Source organism: Crocodylus porosus, unplaced genomic scaffold (genome assembly GCF_001723895.1).
Source record: "Crocodylus porosus isolate Cpor-Errol unplaced genomic scaffold, CroPor_comp1, whole genome shotgun sequence".
Classification (NCBI taxonomy): domain Eukaryota; kingdom Metazoa; phylum Chordata; order Crocodylia; family Crocodylidae; genus Crocodylus; species Crocodylus porosus.
In genome coordinates, this window is record NW_017728906.1 from 172,123,328 (window position 1) to 172,136,559 (window position 13,232).

The window sequence follows — 13,232 nt, forward strand, 5'->3', positions numbered from 1 at the left end:
TGTCCCTGCCAGCCTCCTGGGTGGGGGTGGCGGGAGCAGCCCCTGCCCTGAAGCAGCGGGGCATGAGGGTGAGGGGAGCGAGCCCAGCCCTGGGCCTCTGTCCCGCCCCACCCGGTGGTGGCAACGGAGCAGATGGGCCAGTAGTGCTGCCCCCTCTTCCCCCCGCTACCCCTACAGCAAGGCCAGTGCCACTGGTCCCAGACCCCTGACCCTGCAGGTGCCAGAGACAGCGCAGAAAGGGGGGCGGGGCCAGCAGATGGAGTGGGAGGCATGGCTTGGCCCCAGCTCTGAAGCAACTGGGGGGGTAAGATAGTGGGAGCAGGCCTGGCCCCAAAGGTGTGGGAGGGTGGGGCCAGATACAGGCCTCTGTCCCCAGTCGCGCCCCCTCCCCCTCATTCTTGATGGACAATTGGCTAGTGTCACTAATTAATGCCACTTGCATACACACAGCTACAGCATGCAGGTGGCCAGGAATGCAGCCCATTGGAAAGCTGTGTCTGGTCAGTAAATCTGTAGGGGGGAAGGGGCATTGGGGGTGCAGATCAAGGCCCTCACAGTGAGGAAGGGAGTAGGACTGGGGCAGGTGCTGCCCACCCCAGGCAGGGCGGGGCACAGGGCAGAGCCGCAGGCAACTCCTCCGGTGGGCACATCCTTGGTGGGAGGGCATGGGGGGGCAGGAAGGAAGTGCTCATTGGATTGTTGCGTGGGGTGAGGGCAGACTGCCCAGGGCAGGCTAGAGACTGCACTAGTCTCTTTCCAGTGGGGGCTGGGCTAGGGCTGTGCTTGAGGCAGACAGGGGCAGGGTGGGTGGTGGCATCACTGGGAGCGGGGTCTATGACAAATTCTGGGTTGGCTGTAGCCCACTCCGTAGCCCCCCTGCCCAGCACCACCCACAGCGCTGCTTGTAGGTCTTGAACCAGCCCTGCATGCTGAGCCGATCTGCAATGCACTGCACGTGCATTGGGCTGGGATGGTTATGCTGCATGCAGAGCCAGCCTGCAGTGCACGCTGCATGTGGGGTTTATGCTGTACCAGCCCTGTGTATTGCATCTGGGGCAGGGATGGGTGAGGCCTTCAGACCAGCTCCATGCGCTGACAGACCAGCTCCATGCACTGAAGTGAGCAAAGGAGTCAACCAACACGTGATGCATATGGCATGCAGGGACAGAGCCAGCACGTACTGCATGCAGCGCACAGAGCTGGAGCTGGTGCTGGTGCATACACTATATATGGCATGCAGGGCCAGTCCAGGGAACATGCTGGCTCTGACACATGGGGCCAACCTGTGGCCCTGAGCCAGCCTGCAGACCAGCTCTGCACCCCTCATCTAGCCCACGACCTATCAGATGTAGCCAGAGAGATGAAGTAGGTAGATAACAAACAAGAGCAACACAATGGATCCTGGCATACGGCAGTCTTGAACAGAAGCTGAACTGCATGACTCAGGAGGTTTTGCTGGTAACTATATAGGAAACATAGGGAGCTAAGGAACTAACTAGACTGAAAAGTTTTATTTGCACATCAGAGAGAAACAAGCAGAAAAATTAGAGGGGCTGAGAAATGTTGCAAGGAAACTTAAAATGGCCTGAAACTGCACTGAGTTGTGGAGTCAATAGTGAGCTTAGTGCAACTTGGAGCTACAAGAAAAAGCCCCTGTTACTACCTGTTAGACTCTCCTGTGTTCAGGGAAACAAATCTGTACTTTCTTAATGAATAAACAGAACATTAAAGAATCACCTGACTCAATTACAACTTCCTCTTCCAAATGAAAATAACCTGGAAGACCCTGAATCTTGGCTAACTACTAGCGTCAAAGAACTGCTCTACACTAAGAAGGATTTAAAACACTTAAAAAAAGACTGTGCTCTGTCCACATGTCTCTAGATTAACCATGTTTATGCTTAACAGAACTTTTACATACACTGTGCCAGCTTCTACCCAGGGGGGCTGAGCCAGGGTGCTCAGGGCAGGTTCAGCTGCATAAGGTAGGCAGGCAGCAGCGTGGGGTGGGGAGGGGGCTCTATAGGGAATTTTGGAGTGGGTATAGCTCCCCACACCTGCCCCTTAGCGCTACCCCTGCTTGGGGTACTCCGCTCTAGCCCATACACAAATCGGGGGGGGGGGGAGGGGGGGGAATGCCCTGTCATGCTTCCCCCAGGGGTGTGCGCAGTGGCAGGGAGCCACCTCCCCTTCCACCCCTCCCCCAACAAGCTTCCTGTGGCTCCGTCCCACTTCTGGCTGGTTAATAACAAGCTATCGGTATCAGCCAAGAAAATCTTTATCAGTGCACCCCTAAACATAACAATATTTTAAAGCAAAGGAGTATGGACTGATTCAGAAATGTTTTTAGATTAGCTTGTATCTGAAGTTTATGAGTATATTAACTGCTCACTTTTAAGATTTTTAAGATTTTATTCTGTATTTTCTATACTTCAAAAATTATACAAAAACTCTAGCAAGGTAAAGCCACTGCACATTCATCTGGGAGTTTCCACTTTACAAGTGATTTTAGGATTTTAATTCCTAGTTAGATGTCAATACACTTAAGTTACAGCAGTAGTATTCTATGCCCAGTGATTTTCAACCAAGGTGCCCTGAGATCTTTTCGAAGGTGATGTGGTGCCATGCAAAGTTAGAATTGTTGGGTGTGCAAACATCATTCACAAGATGAACCCAGTTTTCAGAGAGGAATTGTGTCAAAAGCATTCAAACATGTTGTTGTCTTTCTGAGTTTTCTCAGAAAAACTGCTCTATTATTTTTTTGTCGTGAAAAAATGAGGGAAACTAAGAGCTACAATTTTCCGAGGGGTACCTCAAGCCTACTGAGAGGTCTCAAATTAAAAAAGCAGAAAACCACTGGCTTAACCTTTAGGAGGGGCTGCACATTAGCCATCCCATGTAAGAACATTTCAGACTGTTGATTGTCCAATCAGTAGAAGGCTGAATGTCTTACCATAGAAATATGAATGGTGTCAAATTAAAGGTAAGTATGGAAAGTAGGCAGTAAGTGCCTAAAACAGGCAACATAAGAGTTCTTAAAATTAAATTTACCCACCACCTTGCTGAACTGAAAATAACAAAAGTCGAGAAATTCATACCCTGATGAACGCTAAATAAAGGAGACAAGTTAAATTTATACATAAAGCTAAGTTCTGAAATACAAGTTTAGATTTGCTGGTAGAAGGTGCCTCTTTCCTTTCACATGTCCTCTGTATTTAGATCACATTTAGAGGCATAATTCTCTCCTACCATATTCCCTCCTTTATTATGGTCAGAATCTGGGGAAAACTTTTCCAAGTCACACCTACAGACAGTGCAGTCAGTCAGTCTCTCTCATCATATTCTCCTCATCTCTCCAATTTGTATTTTTCTCAGTCTGACAAACTGTTTTTCAGTTTATTAACACTGCTTACCTCTCCGGTTGAATCAGTAGACCTGCGCCCTCTCTCATCAGTACTTAATTTTGAAGCTCTCTGCACTGGAGCAGGCGTAGGGGACACTTTATCTACTTCTGTAGAAGCTTTGACTTTTTCTTGAACTTTTTGTTTTTTGTGTATGCTTTTCTTCTCAAAAGGGGTGTCCTTCAGTTCTACTTTTCTACTTTCCTCTTTGTAATCTTCATGTTTTTTAAGTTTTTTCTTTTTTCTCTTAACCTTAAGTTCAATACTGTCCTCCTCGGTACTGGCCGACCCATCTTGCTGCCTATCAGCAAAGGAGTCCTTCTGAACAATTTCTTGCTCTGATTTCTCTTTTCCACTTTTTACCTTTTGTTTCTCCTCTTTACTTTCAGAACATAAATCTGAATTTTCATTATCACCTGCTGGAAAAAATGAATCATCTAGAGCACTTGACTCAGAATCAAACTGAAGGTCACCATGTTTTTCTTTACGTAGCTTTTTACTTTCTTTAGAATCCTCTTTAAATTTTGCCTTTGAATCTTTACTTTCTCCCTTCTTTTTCTTGAATTCTTTAGAATCTTCTTTCTTTTGCTTCTTAGAATCTTTTGAATCTTCCCTAGTCTCTGACGTCCTTTTCTTTGGCTTTGAATCTAAAACCAAACTGTCAGATGAATTTTCACGTTCTACTCTGGGTCTGTCTTTAACTTTTGCAGACTTCAATTTTTTCTTTTTCTGATCATCCGGGCTTCTATCTTCTCCATCTTTTGACTTTTTCTTTTTTTTCTTAGGTGATGAATCCTCTTTTGTTTCACTTTGCCAGTCACTGTCAGATTCTGCCTCAAACAAGTCATCGTTTAGAGACAGCTTCTATAAACAAACCAAAGTGAAAAAAAATAATGAAGAAACCTTTAGTACCCAAAATAGTGTGGTTATTTAACCCCATCAATAACATAAGGTCTTACACTAGCCTGTATTTGAAGTAGCCTGATTTTTCAACTATTTTTCAACATTTGAAATATGTAGCAGTGGTTCATACTCAGACTCACTTCTTCAAATCAATTTACGCCACCACTTGAAGTAAAAACAACAGACACAAAAAGCAAAAATACTTCAGAGACAGGGTATGTCTGCATGGCTATAATAGGCATCAAAATAGAGCAAAACCTAATTTGGAGGCTCTGCAATAGTAACTGACTTCATATTGTGAAGATTATCTATTGTTCCTCCAGAGGACAGGGAAAGACTCCATAACAGCCATGTGCTCATCCCCTATTACTGTTACTTCACATGAAGTAGGGGCATAAGGGAAAATACTGAAAAAAAAACAAACAAGCAAACCTCAGCAGCAAGAACAAAGTACTTTAAAACAAAAAAACAAAAAAAAGGAATTTAGTGAAGAAAGGACCCACAGTGGAAAAGTTGGTATGTGAAATATTAATTGCTATCTTACTGCTGATTAAGCAGACTGGCCCTGTAATGTTTACATAGTCCTAGTTCTGCTTTGCAAAGAAACTGGTATCAGTCTGGATAAGCTGAATTAATCCCTTGCCTAACACAGAAAAGCCATCTCAGGCAAAGAGCAGCAACAGGGTTTAGTTGTGGGGTTTTGTTTTTTTTTTTTAAATAAATCAGTAAAAGAACAGTGCTTTAAATGGAAGATTTACCACAGTGCTCTCCTTACTCCTCTTCTACCCCATCTTCCTTAAATTTTAGTCTACAAAAAAATTGTGGTAAGACTGACACCAGACTTCACATTTTGTGCTTATTATTTTCCACTGCTATAGCATTAACACTATTACTGCTGACCAGAAAAAGTTTCTACCCAAAATTCTAGCTTTCAGAAGACTGCTTCAACAATTCACAGAATTTCAGAAATCCAGTTACCCTTATCTCAATGAGGATTTAGAAGTGTACAAAATTATTTTTTTTCATTTAAGAGGTCTTACAGCAGGGGTAGGTACTAATTAGTTCGGCTGGAGGGCCACTTAGGGAATTTGGGTGAGCTGTTGCACGCCAGGTAAGAACCCCCCCCGCAACAGCTCACCCAAACTCCCTAAGTGGGTCTGCCCCAGGCCTGGCTCTGCACTGACACCACCTGACAATCCCGGTCCCAGCTCCAGGGTCTTCATGGAGACCAGCCTGACACCACACAGGCAGGGTCCACTCAGTTGGGAAGTTAGGATGAGGCCATAGGCGGGCAGGGAGTGCCTCAGAGCAGGATGGGTGGGCAGGGCCCGGATCTTGTAGCATGAGGCCAGGGCTTGGGGCACAGCTACAATTTGCTTCGTGCACACCTTTGCCCTTGAAACTGGCACCCATTGCAGAATGCAAGCAGACAGGCCAGGATGCCAGGTCTACTCGTGGCGACAACACTAGCAGCACCAGCCTAAAGGAGCTGCCATCACTGGGAAACAGTCTGGTTTCAACCCTGCCCCAGTCCCACTGTGGGCCCAGGTGTGGCAGTACTGGCTGCACATGTTACAGCCTGGGTTGCCCCTCCCCACCCTGCACCTGGGCCAGGTGGGACTGAGGGACCCACCACAGGCTGGGTAAAATCCCTTGGCAGCCCAGATCCAGCTTGTGGGCCATATTTTGCCTACCCATCTTACAGTGGAAGGATATCTAGGTCATCAGGAAAAAAGGCAATAAGGGACTTTAAAAAACAGATGTACATGATTCAGATGGAATAAATATATATCAAAAGCTAAAGTGCTAGAAAAATTTTAAAGTAATCAAACAACAGAGAAAGAAACAATATGAAAATACAAACCAGAATGTAAGTGCAATAATAGATAACCAAGGAGAACCAGTAATAATTTAGATATAATAGGATGCCCATGGCATTCTTCACAATTTAAGAAGTAATTTAAATTTACCCAAGTTGACAACAGTAAACCCCAACCAAACATAGTTCTTCCACTGAAAGGAAGTTTTTATTATATTCTAGGGCTGGCATACAATTTACAGAACATTTTTGTTTCAGAAAATGAGATCTAGAAAACAAGGATGTCTTTATTGGAATGCAGAGGGATAGCAGACATACCTGTATGTCCTTCTTAATGGGTTTAGGCTTATCCACAATTTTTTTCCTGAATTCAAGCAGCACTTCTTTACAGTCTTCTAGATGCACCTCTGGCTCCCATGTATCATCATCTGAGGTATATCCCTTCCACCGTACTTTGTACAGAATTTTACCCTATAAATGAAAAAAACTACTGTTGTATAAAACAGTGGCGAGTTTAAGGGATTCTTTATATTATCTTCTTGCTCCTTTCTTTGTATAACTACATAGCTGAATGCCATTTTATACAATGGCAGTGTTAAGTCTAATAAAAAGACATGACTCATGTCTTGCTATAATCATTCTTGCAAACTTTCTCCGTCTGAAAAAGTACAGATTTCATAACGCTCTTCTGTTCAATACTTGGCTCAATGATACCAAGAGGCAAAAGACTTGTTTTGTTTTTTAAACTGTACGTTCCCCAAACATATATTCAAGTCATTTTTCCTATAATGATTTTTGTTATTTCTCTGATAAACTATACAGATTTCATCTACCAAATATGAATAAGATGGCTTGTCAAGTCAAAAACTACCTTCACGGGTGACGCCTACCGATTACTCCACAAAAAATGAAGTCTATAAGTGACAAGAATTCCTTCCGTATCTCTCACAAACAGTACATATCCACTCAACCAGAAATTCAAGTTAATTATATTTTTACCTAACGTATATCATTACTTTCTTCCACTAGATTACTAAATGCAGTGCTTTAAACTCACTTCTTAGCTTTCCAGTTTTAGTAGAATGTCATCTTTTAAAGATTTTTCTGTAAAATATTAAGCTCAACATGCTGAAAGTGCTAGTCCAGGTCCTCTTTTACAATAATACAAAAAACTTTTAAATACAAAACTGATCACATTAGCTTGTATCATGTTTACAACAAATGCCAATTTATCTTGCATTTAAAACAAGGAAGTTGAAATTCATCTACCACAATGCATTCCAATTGTATACAATCTTGATTTAAGGCTTCAAGTGGCAGAGCACCCAATACTGTACTTCTCTCTGTTGGTTGTTTTAATATTTACCCTCAATGTTTGTGTTTTCTGACTGTTCTGAATTTGTCAAGGTTCACCTTTCAACCACTGCACCTCATCTTGTTGGATTCAAGAGTCACTATCAGAAATCTCTTCCTCACACTGATATTCTGAAACCATGATCAAGTTGCTCCTTAACCTTCTCCTGCACAAGCTAAATAAATTGGGCTTCCTAGGTCTCTATTAGACCGTTTTTTAAATCCCAATTTTTTCATTTAGTTCTTCAAAAAGCCTTCTTCTACTTGTTAGCATCCTTTACAGCGCAAACACCAAAGTTCAGTATTTCAGCAGGTCTCCCTAATGACATATACAGAAGTAATACCACCCTTACAAATACACTTACTGATAATGTATTTGCCTATACTTCTAAGGATCCCATTAGTTTTCTTAATTACAAAAACACATTGAGATTTCATGAACAACTATTTTATGGGTCCAGCACTTGGATCAAGACCCCCAAGTACGGTTCAGTTAGTTAAAATGTGATCTACTAATTTTTTGATCTTGTACTTGGCTGTATTACCACAAATTTTGGTCATGTTAGCAAGTAAACCATGCAGCTCAGCAGAAGTGGCCTGCCCCATTAATAATTAACACTTCATCAATTTTCATTCCTGTGAGTTATGCCAGCAAAGTTTTATTTCTATCAGATCTCCAATTAAAATGCTGACATTCAATTAAGAATGGATCCCTGTAGAATCCTACTACAATGTGCTCCATTCCATTTACACTTACTTGAAGAATAACTAGTTTCAATACGTACAATAAATTCTGTGTAGTATTGTTTTAAATCAGATAACCATGGTCAAATGCCTAAGAGAAACTTATGCATGTAGGACTTGGGATCAAAACACATCACAGATATGATAAAACCAATGTTAAATGGTATTCTTGCACTACCACAGAATCAAAAAACAAACAAACAAACAAAAAAACACACACTGGAAAGGACCTTGAAATAACATAACATTCAATGGGTACCAGGTGTGCTATAAATTAGACCTATACCTTCCTCAAGTGCCAAACTGATCACCATAACTGATGTTCTGCTTTTTTTTTCCAGCTCTATCTGTTGCTGTGCTGCCTGTACCCTCCTTGATCTGCTGTGTGCCACATACAGAAGCTGCCCATGCCATAGATCAAGGCAGGATCAACCCTGATAAAACATAATTTAACCTGAACATTAACATTTCCATCAATAGAACCCTTACAGCCTCTCTAGGTAATTTGTTCTGATGCTTAATTATCCTTATAGCTAGAAAGTTCTGCCTGCTGTCCAACCTAAATCTCCTTTGTAGCGATTTAAACCCATTATTTCTTATCCCACCCTTCACCCCCACGGACAATGAGAATCATTTTTCACCATTGCCTTTATAACCATCCTTTTAGTACTTGAAGACTTAGACCCACCATCACCAACACAAACAGTCTTCTCTTCTCTAAATTAAATAATCTGGATTCTTCCAACATTTCCTCAAGTCCTATTTTCTAGACCTCTAAACATTTTTGTTGCTCTCCTCTGAACTGTCTCCATTTTGTCCAAAACTGGACACAACACTCCAAGTGAAACCTCACCAGAGCCAAATAAGAATTGTAGAATTGCTTCCTATGACTTGCATACAACTGTTAATAGCTTGCTAATCTTTTGCAAAACAATATGTTGACTTATATTCAGTTTATGATCTACGATGGCCCTCAGGTCCTTTTCTACAGCCTAGACAGCTGGCCCCTACTTAGCCTTTGTGTATTTTATTGTTTTGTCTTAGCTGCAGTACTTAACACTCAATGTTACCGAATTGCATCAGATCTATTTCAGATATTTTTTCCAATTTATGAAGATCTTTTTGAATCCAAGCTGGTTCCTTGCTCAGCTTGATACCATCGTCAAGTTTAATGATTTGGAGGATGGAACACTCAGTTCCATCCTCCAAATCATCAGTGAAAATACTGAATAGTACCAGACCCAGCACAGATATACAGGGAACCACACCCAATACTTCTGCCAGTTTGACATCAAGGTGCTGATTGCTACTCTGAGCACAACATCCAAACAGTTGCACATCTAATCTGCACAATTCCATACAGACTCAAATGTGTTTTTCCAGGTTACTCAAGAAAATGGTATGGAATGCCAAAAATTTATTCATTATTTCCAAATATTCCATTTTCAGCTTACCTAAGACAAGGAACAAATTCACTAAATGGAAAAGACTCAGCAGAAACAACAGTGGATTTTTTCTGCAGCAGCAGGAACAATTTTAAGAGCAGAAATTTCAGAAGACCTTCAAATGACCTGCACCATCACTTAACATCTATAACTCTGATATAAAAGTCTCATTTGCAAATGTTGCCACTTCACACTGTCATTTTTCTACAACTTTTAAAGTATATTTAAACAGAAGGCCTCAAATACAACTTTGCTGTTAATACTGTCATGATAAACACTAATTATTTAATTTCTAGACACTCTCTCCTGTATCAGTTTAATTCACAACCATACTCTACCTTTTACTTTAGGACTCTGCTTCCCTATAGAATCTTGTGAACTATTTAATATTTTTGCATGTGTGAAATGTTTAAAGAACTAAAGATGGTTTATTCAAACTAAGCTTTTTTCAGTTACAACAATGAAAATACAGAGTACATCTAATGAAGTTTGAGAGTGCATGTCATATTAAATCAATGCAAATCATATTAAATCAAAGTCAATGAGAGTATTATTTGGCCTTGTAAACATATGACAAACAGCACCTAATGAATAAAGCAGTAATACAGTCAATTAAGAAAAAGAATTACAAAATTTATGATAATAACTGAACTGGTTAAATTAAGCAATTCAGTTTGTATAGAGGTTGGCTACTTAAGTTTCCAATAACTGCTTTACTACGCAGTCTTTGGTCACAAAGGAGAAGTAGATATTATATTCCTCACCTCATTTAAAGACCACTCACAAAATAATTTATTATAACTACCAATATGACTATTGTGGCTCCTAGGAATCCTAGTCACAAACAAGAACCCCATTGTGCTAGGGGTGGCACAAATACAGAATAACAAAATCTCTAAGAAAAGGAAGTGTTATGTTATTAAAGAATTATAATGCCCAGACGAAAGGGCACATTAACACTGAACTGCAAAAATCCCTAGTCAATACAATCTATACACTTTTTAGTATTAGTTTTGGAGTAGTATAAAACACTAATCTAGAACAGTATATATTTAATATTTGGAAAATGGGGGGCCAGGGGGTGTCTACAAAACGTCAGCTGTTGTGGTTCTCCTGCTTTACCTGTGGCAGATTAGGGTGTTATGTTTTGTGTTCAAATTGACAGTAGTCTTATGAAAAATGAGTTCAGATTAGGATGGCTTGTATAGGGATGATCCTACCTTAGGCAAGGAGAGGTCACTAAATGACCTCTGGAGATCTTTTTCTGCCCTACTTCTCTGTGATTCTATGATTTTATATAACATTAGAGGTCACACAAGCAATTTTGGCATCTTTTACAAGCGTAATCTAAGGGCACACACTGCATGTGGCAAACTGGCCCTGCATGCTGGGTCCAAAGCTGGTCCAGATTATACCCATGCACCAGCGCTAGCATGTGAGGCTGGCCTGGTGCTGCCAACTCCTACAGAGCATGCCCTCTGCCGGCCCCACCTGCATGCAGCACTCAGGGATGATCAGGGCAGGCATGCATAAGCTGCCCACACTGGTGTGCTCAATTTGGTGCTTGTGTCTAGCCTGTAGGTCTGATCTGGCCTGCAGACTGACCAAGTGCCTCAACCTCGCCTGAAACAACTGGGGGTGGGGGGGGAAATAAAGACCTTGTATCCCAGGCTGCAGAACCTCTCACGCTTCCAACAGTGCTTGGAAAGGCTTCAGACCCTACCATCACATCCGACCTATGCTGCTGCAGCCAGGACCACCCTCAAGCCCAGCTCCAGGACCCAAAGCCCTGCCGGCCCAGCCTGCAGCTCTGAGCCCCTCCGACTTGGCCGTTTACTACCGGCAGAGCCAGGCTCGCAAGCCCGTGGGTGGCAAATGCTGAGAAACAGCGACAGGGGAAGTGGCTGGAGCCGCAGCGGTAGCGAGGCCAGGTACATCAAGGGGCCATGCCCGAGGGCCCCTGGAGCGGGGCAGGCGGTACGGCCACGGGGCTGCACCGCGGCGCAGGGGAGGAGCCTGCGGCCGGGACGGGGCGGGGCGGCTGCAGCCGCGGGGACACCGGGAGTGCGGGACTCCCTCCTGCCGCTTCTCCGCCGGGGCAGGGGCACCGGCAGCCTCCCGCCGGCGCCCAGGGAGGGAAAGAGAGGGCAGTCCCGTCCCCGCCGCACTCACGCCCTCTGTCTTGACGTCCAGGATCTTCTCCACCTCAAACACGTCCTCCTCCTCCTCGCTGTCGCCGCCCGCGTCCCCGCCGGGCCCGGTCGCGCCTGGCTCCGGCTCCGGCTCCGGCTCCAGCTCCAGCTCCAGCTCCGGCTCCGGCTCCTCCTCCCGCCTTGCACCCGATGGCGCCGCCGCCACCGCCTCGGCCGCACTCCCGGCCGCCGCCATGTTGGGCCAAATTTCAAACGACAACAGGGAAAAGCGGCTGCGACATCCACCGCCAGAAGGGTCGCTAACGACGCGGCAGCCGCGGCCAATCGGTGCCCCGCCACTCATGACGACACTAGCCAGCTCGCCAATCCCGGCGGCCGCTGCCGTTTGGAGTGACGGCTCCCTTCAGCCAATGGGCAGCGCGGCAGGGGAGAGCCAATGAGATAGAGCAAAGCGGGCGGTGGGGGCGGGGCTGACCCTGGGACTGGACTGTGACGCGAGGCAGCTGCAGCTACCCGCCCGGCCTCCTCCTCCCGGTCCCACCAGGGTTGATGGGGCCGTACGTGCTGCTAGGCGGGGCGGGAACTGCTCTTACCTTGCTCTTCCCCTGGTCGCGTTACAGTCGCACAGCTGCTGCTTACACTCGTGCTGCACGGCTGTGGCAATGCCCAGCTGGATAGCCTGCCGGGCCAGGCTAGGGGGCCAAGCCTCCGGGATTGCCTTGGCGTCTCCAGGAATTGGACATAAGTCTCCAGCAGACTGCTGAGAGTCACCCAGGAGATAAATGATAGGGAATTCGTTACAATCCGTATTAAATGTTGAATCTGATGTATACAGTAGTCCAGTGGGCTTTTTTAAATGTAATAGCAATGTGCATTTGCTGTCCTGATCTAAAGTCTGCACACCGCAATTAACATCCTGTTGCCATGTGATGAAACCTCCCAGAACAAATGCATAATTGGCAACCCTTGGCCAGGCCTGCCTTCAGGCCCTGCACAAAGAACAGTGAACACAAAAGATGAAGGGGTGCTAGTGCTTTTTGCCCCTATCTGTGCCCAGTGGTGCACCCTGTAGAACAGCATCTTGCCACATTTCACCTCACAGGCAACTTTGTTTTGGGAGTGGAGGGATGCTCTGTTGTTTGCATGTTACAGCCATGATATTGCTGTTTTGTCAGGAGCCTTTTTTTAATTGAAAACCCAAACAACCAATTTACTGGGCTTCACAGTTACAGAAAAGAGTTTGAAAATGTGAGTCAAATGTGCTTAGAAGCTCAGAAATCATGAAGTCCAATAAATTAACCCAAAATAAAATCTTGTGGTTTCAGAAAAAGTCTGGTTTTTTGGGGTGGCCCTACCTTATGCTTTTTCACTGCTTGGAGTTAACTGGGTTCAGGGGTGTAGGTTGTAGCCATGT

General features: G+C 44.2%; 1 protein-coding gene across 1 annotated transcript in view; it reads right to left on the reverse strand.

Moving 5' to 3' along the window:
* MPHOSPH8 (M-phase phosphoprotein 8) overlaps positions 1-12,296 on the reverse strand; it is a 34,586-nt gene extending 22,290 nt beyond the window's left edge. The window contains exons 1-3 of the mRNA XM_019530210.1: positions 11,838-12,296; positions 6,442-6,594; positions 3,414-4,265 (exon numbers count right to left, since the gene is read on the reverse strand). Of these exons, the coding sequence (XP_019385755.1) occupies positions 3,414-4,265; positions 6,442-6,594; positions 11,838-12,161 (1,329 nt within the window). The 5' untranslated portion in view covers positions 12,162-12,296. The remainder of the gene's footprint in view (positions 1-3,413; positions 4,266-6,441; positions 6,595-11,837) is intronic.
* Between the last annotated feature and the right edge of the window lie 936 nt (positions 12,297-13,232).